Here is a 16,582-nt window from a genome sequence, read left to right as displayed (position 1 = left end):
GTCTTTCTCTGTCTGATTTCACTTAGCATAATACCCTCTAGGTCCATCCATGTTGTCGCTCAAAGTAACTTCTTAACTTGTTGTTTTTAGTTCCTCTCTGACATAGTCCATCAGCGTTAGACTTCTATTAGGTTGGTGCAAAAGTAATTGCGGTTTAAAAGGTTAAAAATAATTGCAAAAACAGTAGTTACTTTTGCACCAGCCTAATACATGCTTTACCACAGCTCCCCGCCACCATTATTACACCAGCTCAGCACCATACTGTCTGATTCCCCCTCCACCTCACATGTTCTTCCCTTCCATTCAGGGACCAGTTTCTCTGCTCTCCCTCCTCCATAGGCACACTCTCAGCAGGTTTCTTCTCCCCCCTTATTTTCTAGGTCAGAGAGTCTACTTGTCTTTTCACAACTCTCTGGAGTTACCTTTACAGCTCTGCATTTTCTCTGCTATTCCAGTAGAAGGTCCTTGAGACCCAAGCACCATTCACAGTAGGATTTCAAAGACTTGTCTGTGTAGGATGAACACTCTATGACATCTTGAATTATCTTTCTGCACAATATGACTTGCTATGAGATGTTCCTGGCAACAGCAAAGCCTTATGGCTAAGAATACCAGTTGTAGAGACTCTATTCTAATTGTTTTAGAGTGGGGCCTGGATACTAGTATGTAAAATAAGGGGGGGGGGGAACCAAGGTTACCTTGCCTCCCCATAGATGAACTTGGGCAGGTGACACCTTTCTGAGTCTCAGGTTTTTCATTCGTAAAACAGGGGTAACATTTATAGAGACCTTGTTGGGCTATCGAGGAAATTAAATGAGCTTATATATTTAAAAAGATTGTGGCACAGTGCCCGGCACACACAAACAAAAGAGCCCAGTACTCCGCAGTTATTTCTGGGCTTATTGCCTGAAAGGCTGAAGAAAGGTGACCAGTGTTCCCTTCCAAACATTAGAGATTCGGTGATAGTCTTCCTTAGTGGGTGCTGGGAACACCTTGGCAAACCTCGGATTTCCAATCAGCTGCTGAGAAAACCACCCATCCTGTGAAGGACCTAGGGAGCTTCAGTAAGACCCAGGTCTTTCTCAGGTGCCACTTATTAGACCTTAGTTCTGATCTGAGAGCCTGCACATTCTCCCAATCACTAGGGTGGTCGAAAAGGCACTCTGCTTGGGAAATCTTTCTTTTGTTGGCGAAACTTGGACCCAAACCCCACATTTGGGCATCTAGCACCCACAGACCAATGGTTTATGTACAGAAGGCGCTTTTCAAGTTTGAAGCCGGCACTTTGTTCTCCAGATCTGGCGGGTGTGGTCCAGATTGCACTTTTCGTGCAACGCACCTCAAAATATGCTTTGGCCACCTGCGGCGAGGGGCGGTGGGAGAGGTTGGTTTGCATCAGGTCCGAGGGGTGCGGTGGCGAGAGCGCCCGGAGCGCGCACCCGCTCACACTCTCCCAGCTGGGCGCGGCCGCTGTGAGCCGAGGTCCGGAGCCCAGTACCGCGCTCCTCTAGCAGCCGGAGAGCTTTCGCCGTGCTCCGCTGGCGCCCAAACTGGCCGCCGGGATCCCACCCTGCGGCGCGCACCCCCGACCCAGCCCCGCCCCCGGAGGCCACGAGAGGCGGGCGGAGCGCTCGGAGCCGGGCGCGCTGGGCTGTGCGGCCCCGCCTCTCCTCGTGTCGGGGGAGGAACGGAGGGGCTAGAAGGGAGAGAGAAAAATCCCGACCCACCGACCGGCTGGCAAAGAGCTGCATGCAACCGGTGGGAGGCCGGGCCGGCTGCGGCTGGGGCTCGGGCCGTTTCTCGGCGGGTCCCTGGCGGCGAGCGCGGACGGCCCGGAGGCGGCGGCTCTGAGCTGGCAGGCGGAGGGCTGTCTCCCGCGCCCGCCTGCCCGGCGCGGTCCGAGGATGCGGGGGGGCGATGCCCGGGGCCAGGGACGCGCTCTGTCACCAGGCGCTGCAGCTGCTGGCCGAGCTTTGTGCCCGTGGGGCCCTGGAGCACGAGAGCTGCCAGGATTTCATCTACCACCTGCGGGACCGCGCCAGACCCCGGCTCCGCGATCCAGGTGAGTGCCGCTGCCGCTGCCAGGCGCGACCAGAGGGCCCTGGGCTGGGAGTTGGGGCCGCACCCGGGCCTGAGGCAGAAGAGTGACGCGGACTGGAGGAAGAGGTGGTGTTGGTGGGGCGGGGGGTGGCCACTGACCTAGAGGAGGGTATCTAGAACCAGCGCACTGGGGCCTGATGCTGGAACCGCGCGGGGACCCCCAGCGGAGGCTGCTCTGCGGAGGCCGAGATCGGGTGGGTTGGGGTAGGGTTGGAGGGACCACGCCCGCCACCTGCGCGCCCATCCCTGGGGCTCCTGGGGGCGGCTCCTGAGCTCTGAGCTCCGCGCTGCACTTCCCGGGCTCTGCGCTCCAGGCGAGGGGAGGCCGCGACGGCCTCACGAGCGGTGGGAAGGGGGAAGAGGCCGGAGGAAACTCTGGGAAGTTGGGAGTTGGGGACGGCCCCGGGCTGCGACTGAATCCCACTGGGCCCTTCTCATCCTGGCACCGGAGTGCCCATTTACCTTCCTTGGTCTAGGTTGAGAAAGGCGGAGCAGGACCCGGCGTTGGGCTAGGGACAGGGAGTCCCGGGTCCAGGGCAGCCGGGCCTGAACCCGTTCCCTGCGGGTCGCTTGGCGTGGAGGCGGCCAGGGCCTGGGCGTCTGGCTGGACCAGCTGCCACCGCTGGGCGCACACGGGTCGGTGGGCTCGCTGGTCACGGCTTGTGCACCTGCAGTTATCGCTAGTAAAAGTGCAAAGCTCCTAAGTTTGGAAAGTTCATTTATGTTGGCATTTGACCAATTAAGATTGGAGGAGGGAGTTTCAGTGGAGCCTTTGCTTTCCCCAAGGACCCTGGGTCTACCACTTCTGTCTTCTCATACACTACTGGTTACTGGAAGACACATTCCTTCCAAATATTTGCTTGAGATTCTACTCACCTGGAGAAATTTTCTCGAATATTCTCTGAGCCTAAGTACTATTGTAAAAGGAAAAAAAAAATCGCGTTGTGGTTGGATTGTTAAAGATAGGGTGAAAAAACCTTTCCCCCTGATACTCATTCCTGTGTATAAATATTGGAAATGAGCTATTGCTGTGCAAATTATCCAGCATGAATTTACCTCATTTTAAGGCAATCTATTACATAAAAATCCATTTACGCAAAGGGTAGAGAATTATTTGATTCTGGAAAGAGATGCACACTGGGCCTGACTTAAATAGCATTTCCTTGGTAGTATTATATATTAAAAAATGGGACTGTAGGGTAATGAGAATTCATCTGTTAAAAGTTTATATCAGATTTTCCCTACTCAAAGGCTTTTTTTCTATTGAAAAAGAAAGATTATTGTTCCTCTTTGCCTGTGGTTACATTAATTGAGTTTATCGGATGATCACTAATGTGTTACTTAGAAGTGGAGAATTAAGTCAAGAAATACTGTTGATCCCAGATGATTTCCCCGGATAAACTTTAACATCCAGCCTTTGTGTGGCTCGTTGCTGGATGTGGTGTGTTGCAGACCGCAGACATGAATGAGAGTGCCTCATCTCATGAACTAGGAGCCCAGGATGATGTCCTGAGAGGGCAAAGTTCTGTCCTTAAGCAGCAGGAACAAGAAAATTATTTAGCATGCTTCATCCAAAACCAGTGTTAGTGTTGATATGTCCCAGTTCCTCACCTGTGACAGTGCCATGAGTTCCCGTTGTTATCCCGCGTAAGCAGTCATCTTTGGCTTTTGTACAAGAGAAGATAGATGAGGCCTCTGGCTGAGTTGCCATGTTTAACACTGCACATCTTTTTGGCTGATTTTATACCTCCTCTGTTCTTTTTAACGCGCAAGCTGGATTCTATGTTCTTAGGTCTTTCTCAGCCCCTGCACTGGGCAGCCCTTGAGAAAGAATCAGAGAAGACCCCTTACAAGAGACAGATCTGATTCCTTGGCTGAGAAATAGCCATAGATAAGAGGATGCCTTGCTACTCTTTGAGTTCCTAAAAGCACTGCTCTGCTTTCTTAAAGTAGAGCACAGGAGCTTTGAGGTAGCCCATGCTCCTCAGATCCTTGGTTGATGACGGGAAGTATCCTGCTTATGAGGAAGGAGTTGGACGGGCTGCACTGTCGGTGCAGGATGCGGGGAACTGAGCCTGATGCCCATATCCAGAGTGCACTCTTCCAGGGCACTTCATCTCAGGCCAGAATCTCTCTTCACATTCCTTTTTCCTCTCCTTGCCCACATTAATTCTTACATCAGATGCATTTATCTCCATCCTTCTGAAGCTGTCTGATTGTACAAGCCAAGGCAGCTTGTACATGGGTTCCATTTAAGAAGAATTGAGTCTAAGTCAAAGTAGCTTCTTTGGTAAACTCATCACACATACTAAGAATCCAGGAGTTACTGTCAATGAAAATTTCCTAGGTATTTTTTCGTAAGAGCCACCTTTAGACCTACTTTCTCTGTTCTGTACTTCTATACTGGATTTACTCTCTAAGTGTAGGTTAAATTCTATGCAGTTATAAAGATTCAGCTAAGTTTTTGGTTATGGATTTTTGAATTATATGAGTTTGAATGATATGAAATATTTGAATTTTATGAATTATTCAGGATACTGGTTTTCCATTGATCTTCCAGCTTTGTATTTCTAGAAATTTTTCTTCATTTTCTGGTGACCTAGCAACTGTTCACCTGGTCAGGGTGTGAAGCAGAGCCTTACGACACATTATTGATGACTCCTCTTTCTAGGTGAATGTTAACCCTATTCAGGAAAAGCTTTTTCTAGACCAGTGGTTTTCAGTGTTGGCTGACCATTAGAAACATTTAGGGAGCTCTAACAAGCAAGCAAACAAACAAACAAAACTAAAACAAAAAATTAAGAGATTAAATCAGAATCTCTGAGGCTGGGGCGTAGTATCAGTATAGGAGTATTTTTGGAGTTCCTCAGCTGATTCGAATAAGCACGCTGGTGGAGGACAACTGTTGAGACCCTCAAATGAAGTGTGAATCCACCTGACTCTTCTCTGCTCAGCTCACATTTCTTTCTTGCAAACTTAGGAAAACTGGTATCAAGTCAGGGGTTTTGACTGTTACCTTTGTTGTAGGTACTACCCAAATGAACTGATTCTTAGGTTTCTTTTGACGTTATTACCCCGAACTTTTATTTTGCAGGCTCTTTAAAAATATCATGAAAATCTATTATGTTCATGTGATTGGGGAGGAAAAAAGAACAAATTTAGAAAATTGTGTCCAACTAGTGTTTCATTAAAAGGCCAGAATGTGGAAACTTCACTAATGTCACACTATATTAAATTGGAGTAAAGTAACTTATTAGAAGATATAATGTACATGTAAAACAATAAATATTGTTCCTAAGGAAAAATTTCCAAAATAATCATCAAGATTAAATATTAACCTTAATTCAAATTTTCTGATAGTCAAAAGAGAATCAATCTTAAACACTGGATTTTTATGAATAGACATTGATGTGATTATGCACAATAGGATTAATTTTTAAAAAATAATGTTAATTGCAATCAGGAAATGAGAGTCTTCTAAGGAATGAGTGGCATACTGGATGCACAATATGTGAAGATCTAACTTGCATTTACTTCAGTGACATTTTAGAGCTTCTTTATACATATTTTATTCAAACAAGTGTGTTTGGATCTCTGTGGGATTCCTCTACATGGACCAGTGCGTGGTTTAGTCATGAGATAATTATCAAGAGCGAACTGTAGTAAACTGTACTAAAGGCATTACAGGCAGCCGTGTGGCCAGCTGCTTCTTCCAGAATAAACAATCAAAAGCACAAACTTTGTGATGTGGGCTAACCTCTCAAGGAAAAATTAAGCTGACACCTAAGGGAAGTCACCCTGAACTTTTCTATTATGTAAAGAGGATAGGCATTGCTTTCACTGTCAAAGCATATTGGCACTTTTGTGTTTGTGTGTGCACACGTGCTATCCCGTATGCTTGGCTTTAAAAAATTCATATTCCCTTAACTGACTTCCTTGAAGGAACTAACAAGTTCACATGCTGAAGTGTATAGAGAAAGAGGAGGAGCTTAATGAGAGGCAGATGTGGGAGAGTAGTGCATTTCAAAAGGATAACTTGGAGTATGTGTTTCAACTCTAAATGAAATCATAATTTCAGCCATAAATGGGCATCATGACTTTTTCTTTCAAGTGTTTCATCGGGTTTGCTCTAGGAATGGCTTTAAACCAAAGCAACCACCCCACAACTAGGCTTGGCAGATCTTGAAATATTCATCCTGTGCATGTATTTTATCATACCAGAATTTTTATAGCAACATCGATAAAACTGCGTCTGAAAAAAAAAAAAACTCATCAAGGAAATCAGAATGACAAAGGGAAATAAGCAAGAGCTTTGGAGTCAGAATATGTTTCTGTACTTACTAGCTTTATGACCCTGAGCAAAATACTTAACTCTTCACTTTATTTACCTGTAAAATGCGGTCGGGAGGTTGTTACAGCACAGTACCTAGAGTAAGGGCTCAATAAATGGGTTTTGGTGGTAGGTAGTGTCACCTGTTTGTGTTTCCTCTCAACTCTGTCCATGAACATGCATGTGTTTCACTTATTTGTAATCATTCATAAACAAAAATGTTCTGTTCTACTTTTTTGTCAGCTTAGCGTTTTATCACAACTTATTAGCTGTATGTCCTTGGGCAAGTTCACCTCTGTGTCTTTTTCTCATCTGTAAAATGAATTACTAGTATCCAGATAAAATACAGGGAGCCCAGTTCAATTTGAATTTCAGATGAACAACAGATAATATTGCATGGGACATACTTATACTAAATAATTATTATTGTTTATCAGATTCAAATTGAATTGGACATCTTTTATCTTTATTTGCTAAATCTGGCAACCCTCTATTCGTTCTTATCTCATAATTCATATGAAATACCAAATAGCAAATGCTCAATAAATATTAACCATTATTCCTATTATTATTATAATTCATGATGAACAGTCATTATTGTGCAATTATTGTGATGACTATGTGTATATTCCTAAGAGTAGATATACCTTTTTTACTTAACTATTCTTTTTGGGCATTTCTAGCTTCTGACTGTTCATTACTATAAATAATATATTTATAGTATCCCTTTTGGGAAAATTTCGTAATGATAAATTATAAACAATGGGCTCAAATGGCTTCCCAGTAGCTCTATGGCAGTAAGCCCTGCTACACGACAACAGTAAATCCACTAGCATTAGGTAGTGCAATGTGAACACAAGGCTGCTAATTAAACAGGGTGTGCATATGCTCATTTGATTGTACTTTTTAAAGTGGTTCCCTCATTGTTGTTTGAATTTGTACTTTTTGTTGGTAGGATTGAATTTGTACTTTTTGTTGGTAGGATTGAATTTGTACTTTTTGTTGGTAGGATTGAATATTTTTAATATTTTAAACCTACTTATATTTCCTCTTACATGACTTTTCTTTACCATGTGCCAATTTATTTTTTGAGAATCTTAATGTTTTTCTTACCAATTTGCATTAGTTAGAATATACATATTCTTTCAAATTAGCTCATAGGAGCTCTGTATAGTGAATGAACTCGGGTTGTCTGACTAGAATCAGTCCATTATACTAACTGAACTGCCTTTAAAACTTTTAGGGGTGCAACAGGAAATAGAGATTCATTGTAACATTCTCTTTCTGGGGGGAGGTTAAGCTTTAACTGAACGATGTTGAGAAGTTGGAGTTTTTCATTTTCTGCCCATAATGGCAAAGAGATGAAAACTGACACACTGTAACATTCTTTCCAATGAAAGCTGCTGCCTTTATTTATATGAAGTATATAAAAAAAAGTCTGTTGTTCCATAACTTGGACCACTTTTTCTTTGTATTTTCTTTCCCCTTTCCAACCCCCCTCTCCTCCCAGCACTTAGGTAGCCTTTACTATAGCCACACTGATATAATCACTCTTTTCTAATTATAATTAAGTGAGTTTAAAAAAGATTTGTTGAGTGCCTCTTACTTAAGTGCCAAGTACTAGGTAATTCAGAGGTATATTAGACATGGTTACTGCCTCTGTGGAATAGAGATAAAACAATAATTACAATTGATAAAATAAAGACAAGAATGAATATACTGGATGTAGAGCAGAAAAGGAGAGAATTAGCTGACTTGAGTGGGTCTGCAGAGGATTCCTAGAGAAGCTAATTCTTGGGTAGAGCACTTTACCTGGAATGTGTGAGTGGGAAGGACATTCTAGGGATTTACAAGGGTCCTAAGACAGGAGAGAGTGGGTCTTTGGCAATAGTAAGTGGAGTGTGTGTTGGGAATGTTGAAGGATGAGTCTGTTTCTAGTAAACACTGGTCATATCATGGAAGTTCTTGTATGCCGTTGTCAGAGTCCCACAGAGGACTTGGGCTAGAGCACTCTGAACCAGAAATTGTGAAAGAAGTACATTGTACTGAGATGAGCCCAAAGGATCTATTCTCAGCAAAGTACTGCAGAAGATTTCAGGATGGGGGAAATTCTGTGAGTCACTTCTCAAGTCTTTCTGGTTCTTTATGGGAAATAAGCTCAAGCTGGTAACGATGATGTTCTTCCTGTCCAAGGTAAGTTCCTGACAATTGGAATTACTGAATGAGAGGTTACCTATTTTAGATCCCCAATCATGTCACCCTGAAACTCAAGTATAATTATCCCATGTGATTGTAAGAACTGCCGTTAGCAAGTTTACTCATCTGGTTCAAACATCTGGGCTCCACATATAATTTCAGACTATGCCAACAGTGACATCTTGCTTCCATGCCTGGTTATTTAATAATGAAAAAGCAACATGTTCAACTGCATTGCAACCATGCAGTTTGTAGATATGCACAGTCTGTTTTCTCTGATGTTATAGGGCTCAGGAGGGAGTAAGCATGGCAGGTCTGCCTACTGCCTACCAAGCCGTGCTGTGGAGATGGTTCTTTATTCTGTATACAGGGGTTGCCAAGTAGCCGGCACAGTTTGTTAAAATAATTGAATTGAATGCTCTTAGGGGGGTCATACACTCTCCACTTTCATACCCACACCTCTCCACACACATCCCTCACACATAAACTTACCACATTTATGGGATATGCCTGCTACTGAAGATGTTTTAGTTTGTATCAGCTATAACACTACAGAGCCAGCAGTGGGACTGTAGTGGATTTGGCAAGGAAGAGAGAAGTAGTCAGGGAGGTCAAAGAGGTGATGGCAGGCTGATCATAGCGCCCTATAAGCCATTGTAAGGAATATCACTTTTACTCAGAATAAGATGGGAAGCCATTAGAAAGTTTCAAGCAGAAAAATGATAATATCTGACTTAGAAATAGAAAGGATCACCCTGACTGACATATAGAAAGCAGACTGCAGAAGAGTAAGGGTGAAATCAGGGTGAACTGTGATGTGGTTGGTGTGAGAGACGGGGGTGGCTGGGACCAGAGTGATAGCGGTAGAGGTAGTGAGAAGTGGTCCGATTTCGGGGAGCTTGAACGTAGAGCTGACAGGATTTACTGATAGGTGGATGTAGGGTGTGCAAAACGGAGAGGAATCAAGAATGACACCAAGGGCAAGCAGGTTGGTTGAGTTGGTTAGAGCGCAGTGCTCATAACACCAAGGTTGTCGGTTTGATTCCCGCATGGGCCAGTGAGCTGCACCCTCCACAACTAGAGTGAAAACAATGACTTGACTTGGAGCTGAACTGTGCCCTCTACAACTAGATTGAAAACGACTTGACTTGGAGTTGATGGGTCCTGGAAAACCACACTGTTCCCCAATATTCCCCAATAAAAATTTTTAAAAACTAATAATGACACCAAGATTTTGGTCTAAGCAAGAGACTAGAGGTGTAATAGAAATAAGCTTGAGAGGAATGATTAGGAGTTCACTTTTGGATTGTTAAGTTGGAGATGCTTCTTAGTGAGCCAAGTAAGGAACAGACTAGAAGGTTGGATATATATGTAATACACTTATAAGTCTGGAGTTTGGGAAAGATGACTGGACGAGATATATAAATGTGAGAGTTGCAGGCATAAAGATATTTAAAATGAGTCTGGCTGAAGTCATCTAGGAAGGCAGTGTGACTAGAGGAGAGAAGAGGACCAAGACCGAGATCTGGAACTCTTCAACACTAAGAGGTGGAGAGAAGTTGAGAAACCAGCAAGAGAAGACTAATAAAGAGGGACCAGAAAACCCAAGCAAGAGTGTTGAACTGAAAGCCACGATGAAGAAGTTGTATTAAAGAGGAAGGAATACAGTCATGTCACATGCTACCATTAGCTAAGTAGAATGAGCGCTGAGTACTGACCACTGCAGCTGGTAATGTGGGAGTCACTGGAAGTGGTATTAACAAGCAGTTTTGGTAAAGAGGTGGGAACAAGAGCCTGACTGGAGTGGCCTTAAGGTAAATTGACCAGAGAGGAATTGGGGGCAATGAGTATAGACTACTCTCTCAAGTTTTTCTGCAGACAAAGCAGAGAAATGTGTTAGCAGTTGCTGATGAGGAGGGTGAGATCAAGGTTTTCTTTGTTTTGTTTTAAATTATAAGAGATAACAGCACTAATGTGATGGGAATGATCTGGTAGAGAACAAAAATGCATGATGTAGGATGAGGAGGAGAGGATTGCTGGAGCTGTATCCTTGAATGAATATTTAGATATCCTTCCTAGGAGTTCAAGGAAGAAGTTTAGCCTACACATTTAGGTACCATCAGCATAAACATGATATTTAAAGCCAAGAAACTAGATTAGCTCACCAAAAGGAGAATGAAGATGAAAGTCAAACAACTAGTTAGAGGTTAGGGAGATGAGAAGGAACCAGCAAAGGAGACTGAAAAGGATCAGCAGGTACAGTGGGAGGAAAATCAGGAGTGTGGTGGCCTGGAGTGAAGAAAGTACTCCTGGAAAGGGAGAAGGATCCCCTGGGGGAAATGCAGCTGATAAGTCAGGTAAGATGAGGGCTGAGAACTGACCATTGCATTTGGCAACAAGCAGGTTCTTTGCCTGGAACTGAGTGATTTTGGAGGAGTGATGGATGAGTGGAGTTGGTGAAAGAATGACTAGTCTCTTCAAGAGAGAACAAGAGGAGAGAAGTTGAAGAAAGAATGTACATTACTTTTTGGAGTTTTGTTGTGAAACGAAAGAATACTTCAAAAGGCGGTTTTTAACAAAAGGAGAAAATAACTGTTGGAGAGATGTTAAAAATGATGCAGAGGGTTAAACTGCCTGAGAGATGTGCTTGAGTAGGTAGGTTTTTCAACAGTTTGTTCATTGTCAATGAGTCGGGGAGAGTGTATTGGTCCAGGTGGGTAGATATGGTTTGGGGATCTTATAGAAGTTGATCTTCTGATTGCTCTTCCATTATGGGTGAAAAAGGAAGCAGCAAGGTTCTCAGCTGAGAGTAAGGATGGAGTAGGAGGTGATGGAGGCTTGAAAACAGGAGAGGTATAAATGATACTAATGGAGATGAGAGAGTGAATGGGTTAGGGAAGTGGAGTATGTTTGCCAGGCAACGTTAAGGGCCCATTTGAAGTTGGTGATCATGAATTTAAAGTGTGAATTTTCCTCCCACCACATGCAGCTCTGTTTGTGCTGGCATGAAGAGACAGGAGTTTGTGTTCAAGCAGGGTTGTGCTTATGTGTGATGGGGAAAAAGTAGCAAAGAATTGAGGCTATATAGAATGGAGTGACTGGAATGATTAACTCTGAAATTTCGTCTGAGTAAGGAGAGTAAAGTGGACATATTGTGTTAGGGACAGTGAAGAGGTGGTAGGGTTAGTAGATTGTAGTTCCTCTGGGGTGGGATGCTTACTGGCAATGCAGTGAAGAGGAGGGGCCAGAGATTATGGAGGGGCTTTGGTTGTTGGACGACTGGGTATAAGGCGTGATCATGGGAGTGAGGCCCTAAGGTAGAGTGGAGGACAAGTTATTAAAGGAGACAGGGAAAAGAACAAAAAGACCAGCGTTTTGGAGGTATTGAATTAGCCAAAAATTAAGGTAGTATTGGAGAGAGTAAGCCAGAGATGGAGGACAGTGACCTGAGGAATAGTGGATGCCCATGACAATGACGGGTAGTTGTGGTGTAGTGGTGCATTCAGGTGACACGAGGCTCCAAGCTGGGGGATTTTAGAGAAAACACCAGAAGTAGTAGACTGTTAGTATTTATCTAAGCAGAAATATTGAAGGAATGCTTTAAAGAAATGGGGTTGGAGAAGAGGTAATAGACATAAAAAATATTTAAGAGGTAAATATTTAAGAGGTAAAATAACAGTACAATGACGTAAAGTGGAGGGATCCTAATTCCTAGATTTTTGGCATAAGTACCTGGGAGGATGGTCGTGTGATTTACTAGGTTTTCTATGGGAAGTTTAGCATGTTTTGTGGGAAAATAATAAGATTAATTTTGAATGCATTAAGTTCAAGGATATTTATGAGATCTGATACAGATATCCAGGGCAGTTAACTGGTAAACCATTGGGAAGAAGTTACTGGAAATGAAAAAGAATGAGAAATGGTTGAATTCTAAGGCTACTTCTAACTTGAAGGGTTTTGGAAAGTGAGTCTCAATTCCAGCTATGCATAAGAATCAGTTGGGAATTTTTTTTTTTTCTCACATTGTCTCAATTGGGAAACTTTTGAAGACACAACTGCCCTATCCTAGACTGACTAAATCAATCTTCTGGGCTGACATCTAAAATATCTCTACACCCAAGTCTGGTGTGCAGCCAGGGTTGCAAATGACATGCATTTATGGCTTTTATGGATTGAAATTACTTTTTATAGCCCCATTATCAAAATAAATGCTCTACCCATTTGTATAAAACTGTTATAAAATATTAGGCAAGGAAATCCAAGCACAAAAATGCATTTACTATCTGTCATTGATCCTTTTTTTTTCTCACCACATTGCGAGTTATCACTAAGTATTTGTAAGTACAACTGCTGTTGGCACAACTAATAATAAGTTCTGTAGCAAATTTAGCTGGAGGATGTAACTGTAGCATCCTGGCACTAACTGTAATCATGGTCTTCTTTATTGCTAGGCATGTAGTAATGAGATTATCATTTATTTTTAATTTAGGATAACCGTACTATAAATAAACTAAAAATTCTACCTGGGCTGGGAACTTACAGAAGAACATGGTTGCTTGATTCCTGTAGGCTCTCTCTCATTCTTGCCAATACACTTACTTCCTGTCAGAAAAATCTGAGAAACAAAGAAAGAGGCATGAATGAGGGGCCACATTAGAACCACTTTTAATGCTTTTCAGAAAATCTTATGTCAAACATATTTTCAGTTCTGAATTCTTCAAATAATATGGATGTCAATGGATGACGTAGCTGAGCTAGCTCTGAAAGCTTCCCAAATTATTCCAGAGAGAGGGAGAAAACTGTTTGCTTTTCTTTAATCCGTTCCACCACAACTGCTACTTTAGAATTAATGTCACTGTAATATCCTGAATTTATAGGTCATCCTTCTTTTAGGGCTTTTAAAATGTTTTGTGTAAATTACTTTAATTTTCAGGGAGCTAAAATTTATTATATTATGGAATCTATTTCAGAGAGAGCCTACAAAGAGAACTAGAAAATCCCCCGAGTGTTTCTTTTCTCCTTCTACCTGCTATTGGTAGAACCATCCATTGATTCTAACTCCTCACTGCTTTAGAGCCCATTTATGTGTGGGGAGAATCTAATCCCCACAGCTTCAGTTTGGGAGGATCCACAATGTAGGCCGATAAAGGTTAAAATTGCAGCTGTTTTCCATTACAGTGGGTTTTTTTAATCTTTTAATTTTTATGTTGTCTTATGCTTCAGTGATTCAATCATAACTATTTTCCCAGTACCTCAGTGTGGGAATTGGAAAGTTAAATTTTTGGACAGTTTCACAAAACAAGAGCGCTATAGCATATGCTTTTATAGTAAAAGGTGATGGCTTAGGTCACAGTGCTACTGACAGTCAGCAGATTTGATCCAAGGAAGCTCATGGAGAGCAGCAGGTGTTAAATAGTGACCTTAATGATTCAGCTCAGAACATGGGGAAATATCAAGAGGATCAGAGTTGGCTTTACCCTACCTGATTCTTTAAATATCCTGGAAATAGTTTCACTAAACATATTAAAATAACAAGCACAATGTATCAGTGGATTTTATATTATATCTGCTCTTTTTCCAAAGCTTCATGCTAATTAGACTAACATTCCTATAATAAATGTGCAGAATATGACATAAAAGTCATTAAATAAAACTTATTTTAAATTGATAAATAGTACAATAACCAATGAAGGCTTAGCAGCCGTAAACTTTTACATTGAAGGAATGAAGCAATATTTATATAGCACCATGTTGTTGAAACTTAAGAAGTCAGAAAAATTAGAATTATAGTGGGAGACTACCATACTTCACTAATATGACACTTCAGATAGACAAAATAGAATGTATAAATAAAGGATAGAAAAATGTTGAAAGTTTGATTTATATGAAATACTTATGGAATTTTCTGCTCACCAAGAGGAAAATAATGTTCATAGAATATTTCAAAAAATTGGTCAGTACCATAAAAAGGGAACTGATCAGGCTGTAAAAAGGGAGCATTCATTCCAAAAGATCAAAAATATATGGGCCACATTTAGTGACCATAATGCAGTAAAACTATTAGTGAATGGCAAGAAACAACACCAAAAACCCTAACACCTGAAAATTAAACTCTTTCAGAAATCTCTTGAGTAAAACAAAATAGTCAGAAATGGAAACAAATGATAGACATTGAAAATAAAATGGAAATAATAGTACATATATCAAAACTGTGGAGTCCAGCCAAAGCTATATTTAAATGCAAATTCATAACTTTAACTTGTAGTAAATGGAATGATAGAAAATAAATAAACCAAGCATTAAATTTTAGAACCTAGAAATGGAAAAATAAAATACCGAAAAGTGAAGGAACAAAGCATTAATGAAACCAAAAGAAAAAATTAATAAACTATAAAGTGAAAAATAAAAAACAAAAACAAAGAAAAAATCATTTTAATAAACAAAACCAAGATGTGTTTCTTTGAATTACAAATAAGTAAATACTTTGCTATTCTGACCAAGAAAAAATGTGAGAAAGCACAAATATAAAGCAAAAGGAATGAGAAAGGGCATTTAATAATCAATATAGAAGAGATGAAAAAACATAAGAAAATGCCATATATGCCAATGATGTGGAAATACAAGCTGAGTGGAAGGTATAAACATTTCAGAGCAGGTATAAAAATATTTAGAAGACACTGTAAGGTGGTCCAAGAACTACTCCCCATCAAAAGCTATAGGCCCTAATATTTCTATAGGTCAAGTCTATCAAAATATCGAGTTAATGTATCATCTTTTTTGTTGGAACAGTAAGAGTTATTACAAATTTATTTTTAATTCTCATTGCAAACATTTTAAATGAGCACAAGAATTAAATAAAGGTCATCAGCACTCCACTGTCTAGAAAGAGTCACTGTTACGTATTTATTTTTACTAGGAGTGGAATTGTAGATGTAGGCTTACTGCACATTAAATGTTTTGAAACAAAATTATCAAGTTGTTCTCTGAAAAGGCATAACAGTTCATATATTTTTAAAACTATTCAATAGCATAGAAAAAATATAGAAAACATTCCAATTCACTTTATGAGGCTAGTATCATACTGATATCCAATCTGAAACAATAGAAAAAAACTCTTTATGCACATAAAAAAAATCTCAGCACATAAATGCCCAAATTCTATTTTAAATAATAGTAAAATAAATACATCTTTGTGTTCAAAGAATGATACACTGTAATCTCGTGGGGTTTATTTCAAGAATACAAGAATGGTAAAGAACTAGGAAACCTATTATCACACTAATAGGTTTTGTTATTGAGATAGATAGATAGATATAGATATACACACATATGTAATTTTTGACCATGTTTACACAAATAAGTAACATAAACTTTGCACATTTTTCTCAATCTCCAGCCATTCCCTTACTTAAAAAAATAACTTTTTGAGGCATATTTTACGTCATATAATTGACGCACTTTATACAGTTTAGTGATTATTTAGTAAATCTATGAAGTTGTGCAATCATTACTATAAATAAGCTTTCGAACATTTCCATCACCTCAGTAAGATCACTCATGTCCATTCACTGTTAATCCTGTCCAGGAGGCCACTAATTTACTTTCTGTCTCTATAAATTTGCCTTTTCTGGACATGTCATACAAATGGAATCATATAATATGTGATCTCTTTTGTGCCTGTCTTCTTTCACTTAGCTTACTATTTATGAGGTCCAGCCATGCTGTAGCATTTGTCGTTCTTTCCTTTTTATTACTGATTAGTATTCCATTATATGGATACACCACATTTTATTTATCCACCAGTTTGTGGCCATTTGAGTTGTCTACAATTTTGAGCTATTATGAATAATTGCTCCTAAGAACATTCATGTGCAAGTTTCCACATGACTATATGTTTTCTCTTGGGTATATACCTATAAGTGGAATTGCTGGGTAATACGGTAATTCTACGTTGAA

General features: G+C 40.8%; 1 protein-coding gene across 2 annotated transcripts in view; it reads left to right on the top strand.

Moving 5' to 3' along the window:
• The first annotated feature begins 1,642 nt into the window (after window positions 1-1,642).
• The window catches only part of SYT9 (synaptotagmin 9), a 166,630-nt gene continuing 151,690 nt past the window's right edge, over window positions 1,643-16,582 (top strand). Inside the window, exon 1 of one of the 2 annotated variants that reach the window (XR_004424462.1) lies at window positions 1,643-2,062. Coding sequence is in view for 1 of the 2 variants with exons in the window: in XM_033121230.1 (XP_032977121.1) it covers window positions 1,918-2,062 (145 nt within the window). In the remaining variant the exon portion in view is untranslated. The remainder of the gene's footprint in view (window positions 2,063-16,582) is intronic. The other variant, XM_033121230.1, reaches the window with a different exon arrangement.

This window comes from Rhinolophus ferrumequinum, chromosome 11 (assembly GCF_004115265.2).
Source record: "Rhinolophus ferrumequinum isolate MPI-CBG mRhiFer1 chromosome 11, mRhiFer1_v1.p, whole genome shotgun sequence".
NCBI lineage: Eukaryota > Metazoa > Chordata > Mammalia > Chiroptera > Rhinolophidae > Rhinolophus > Rhinolophus ferrumequinum.
This window is presented reverse-complemented; position numbering and strand designations above follow the sequence as displayed.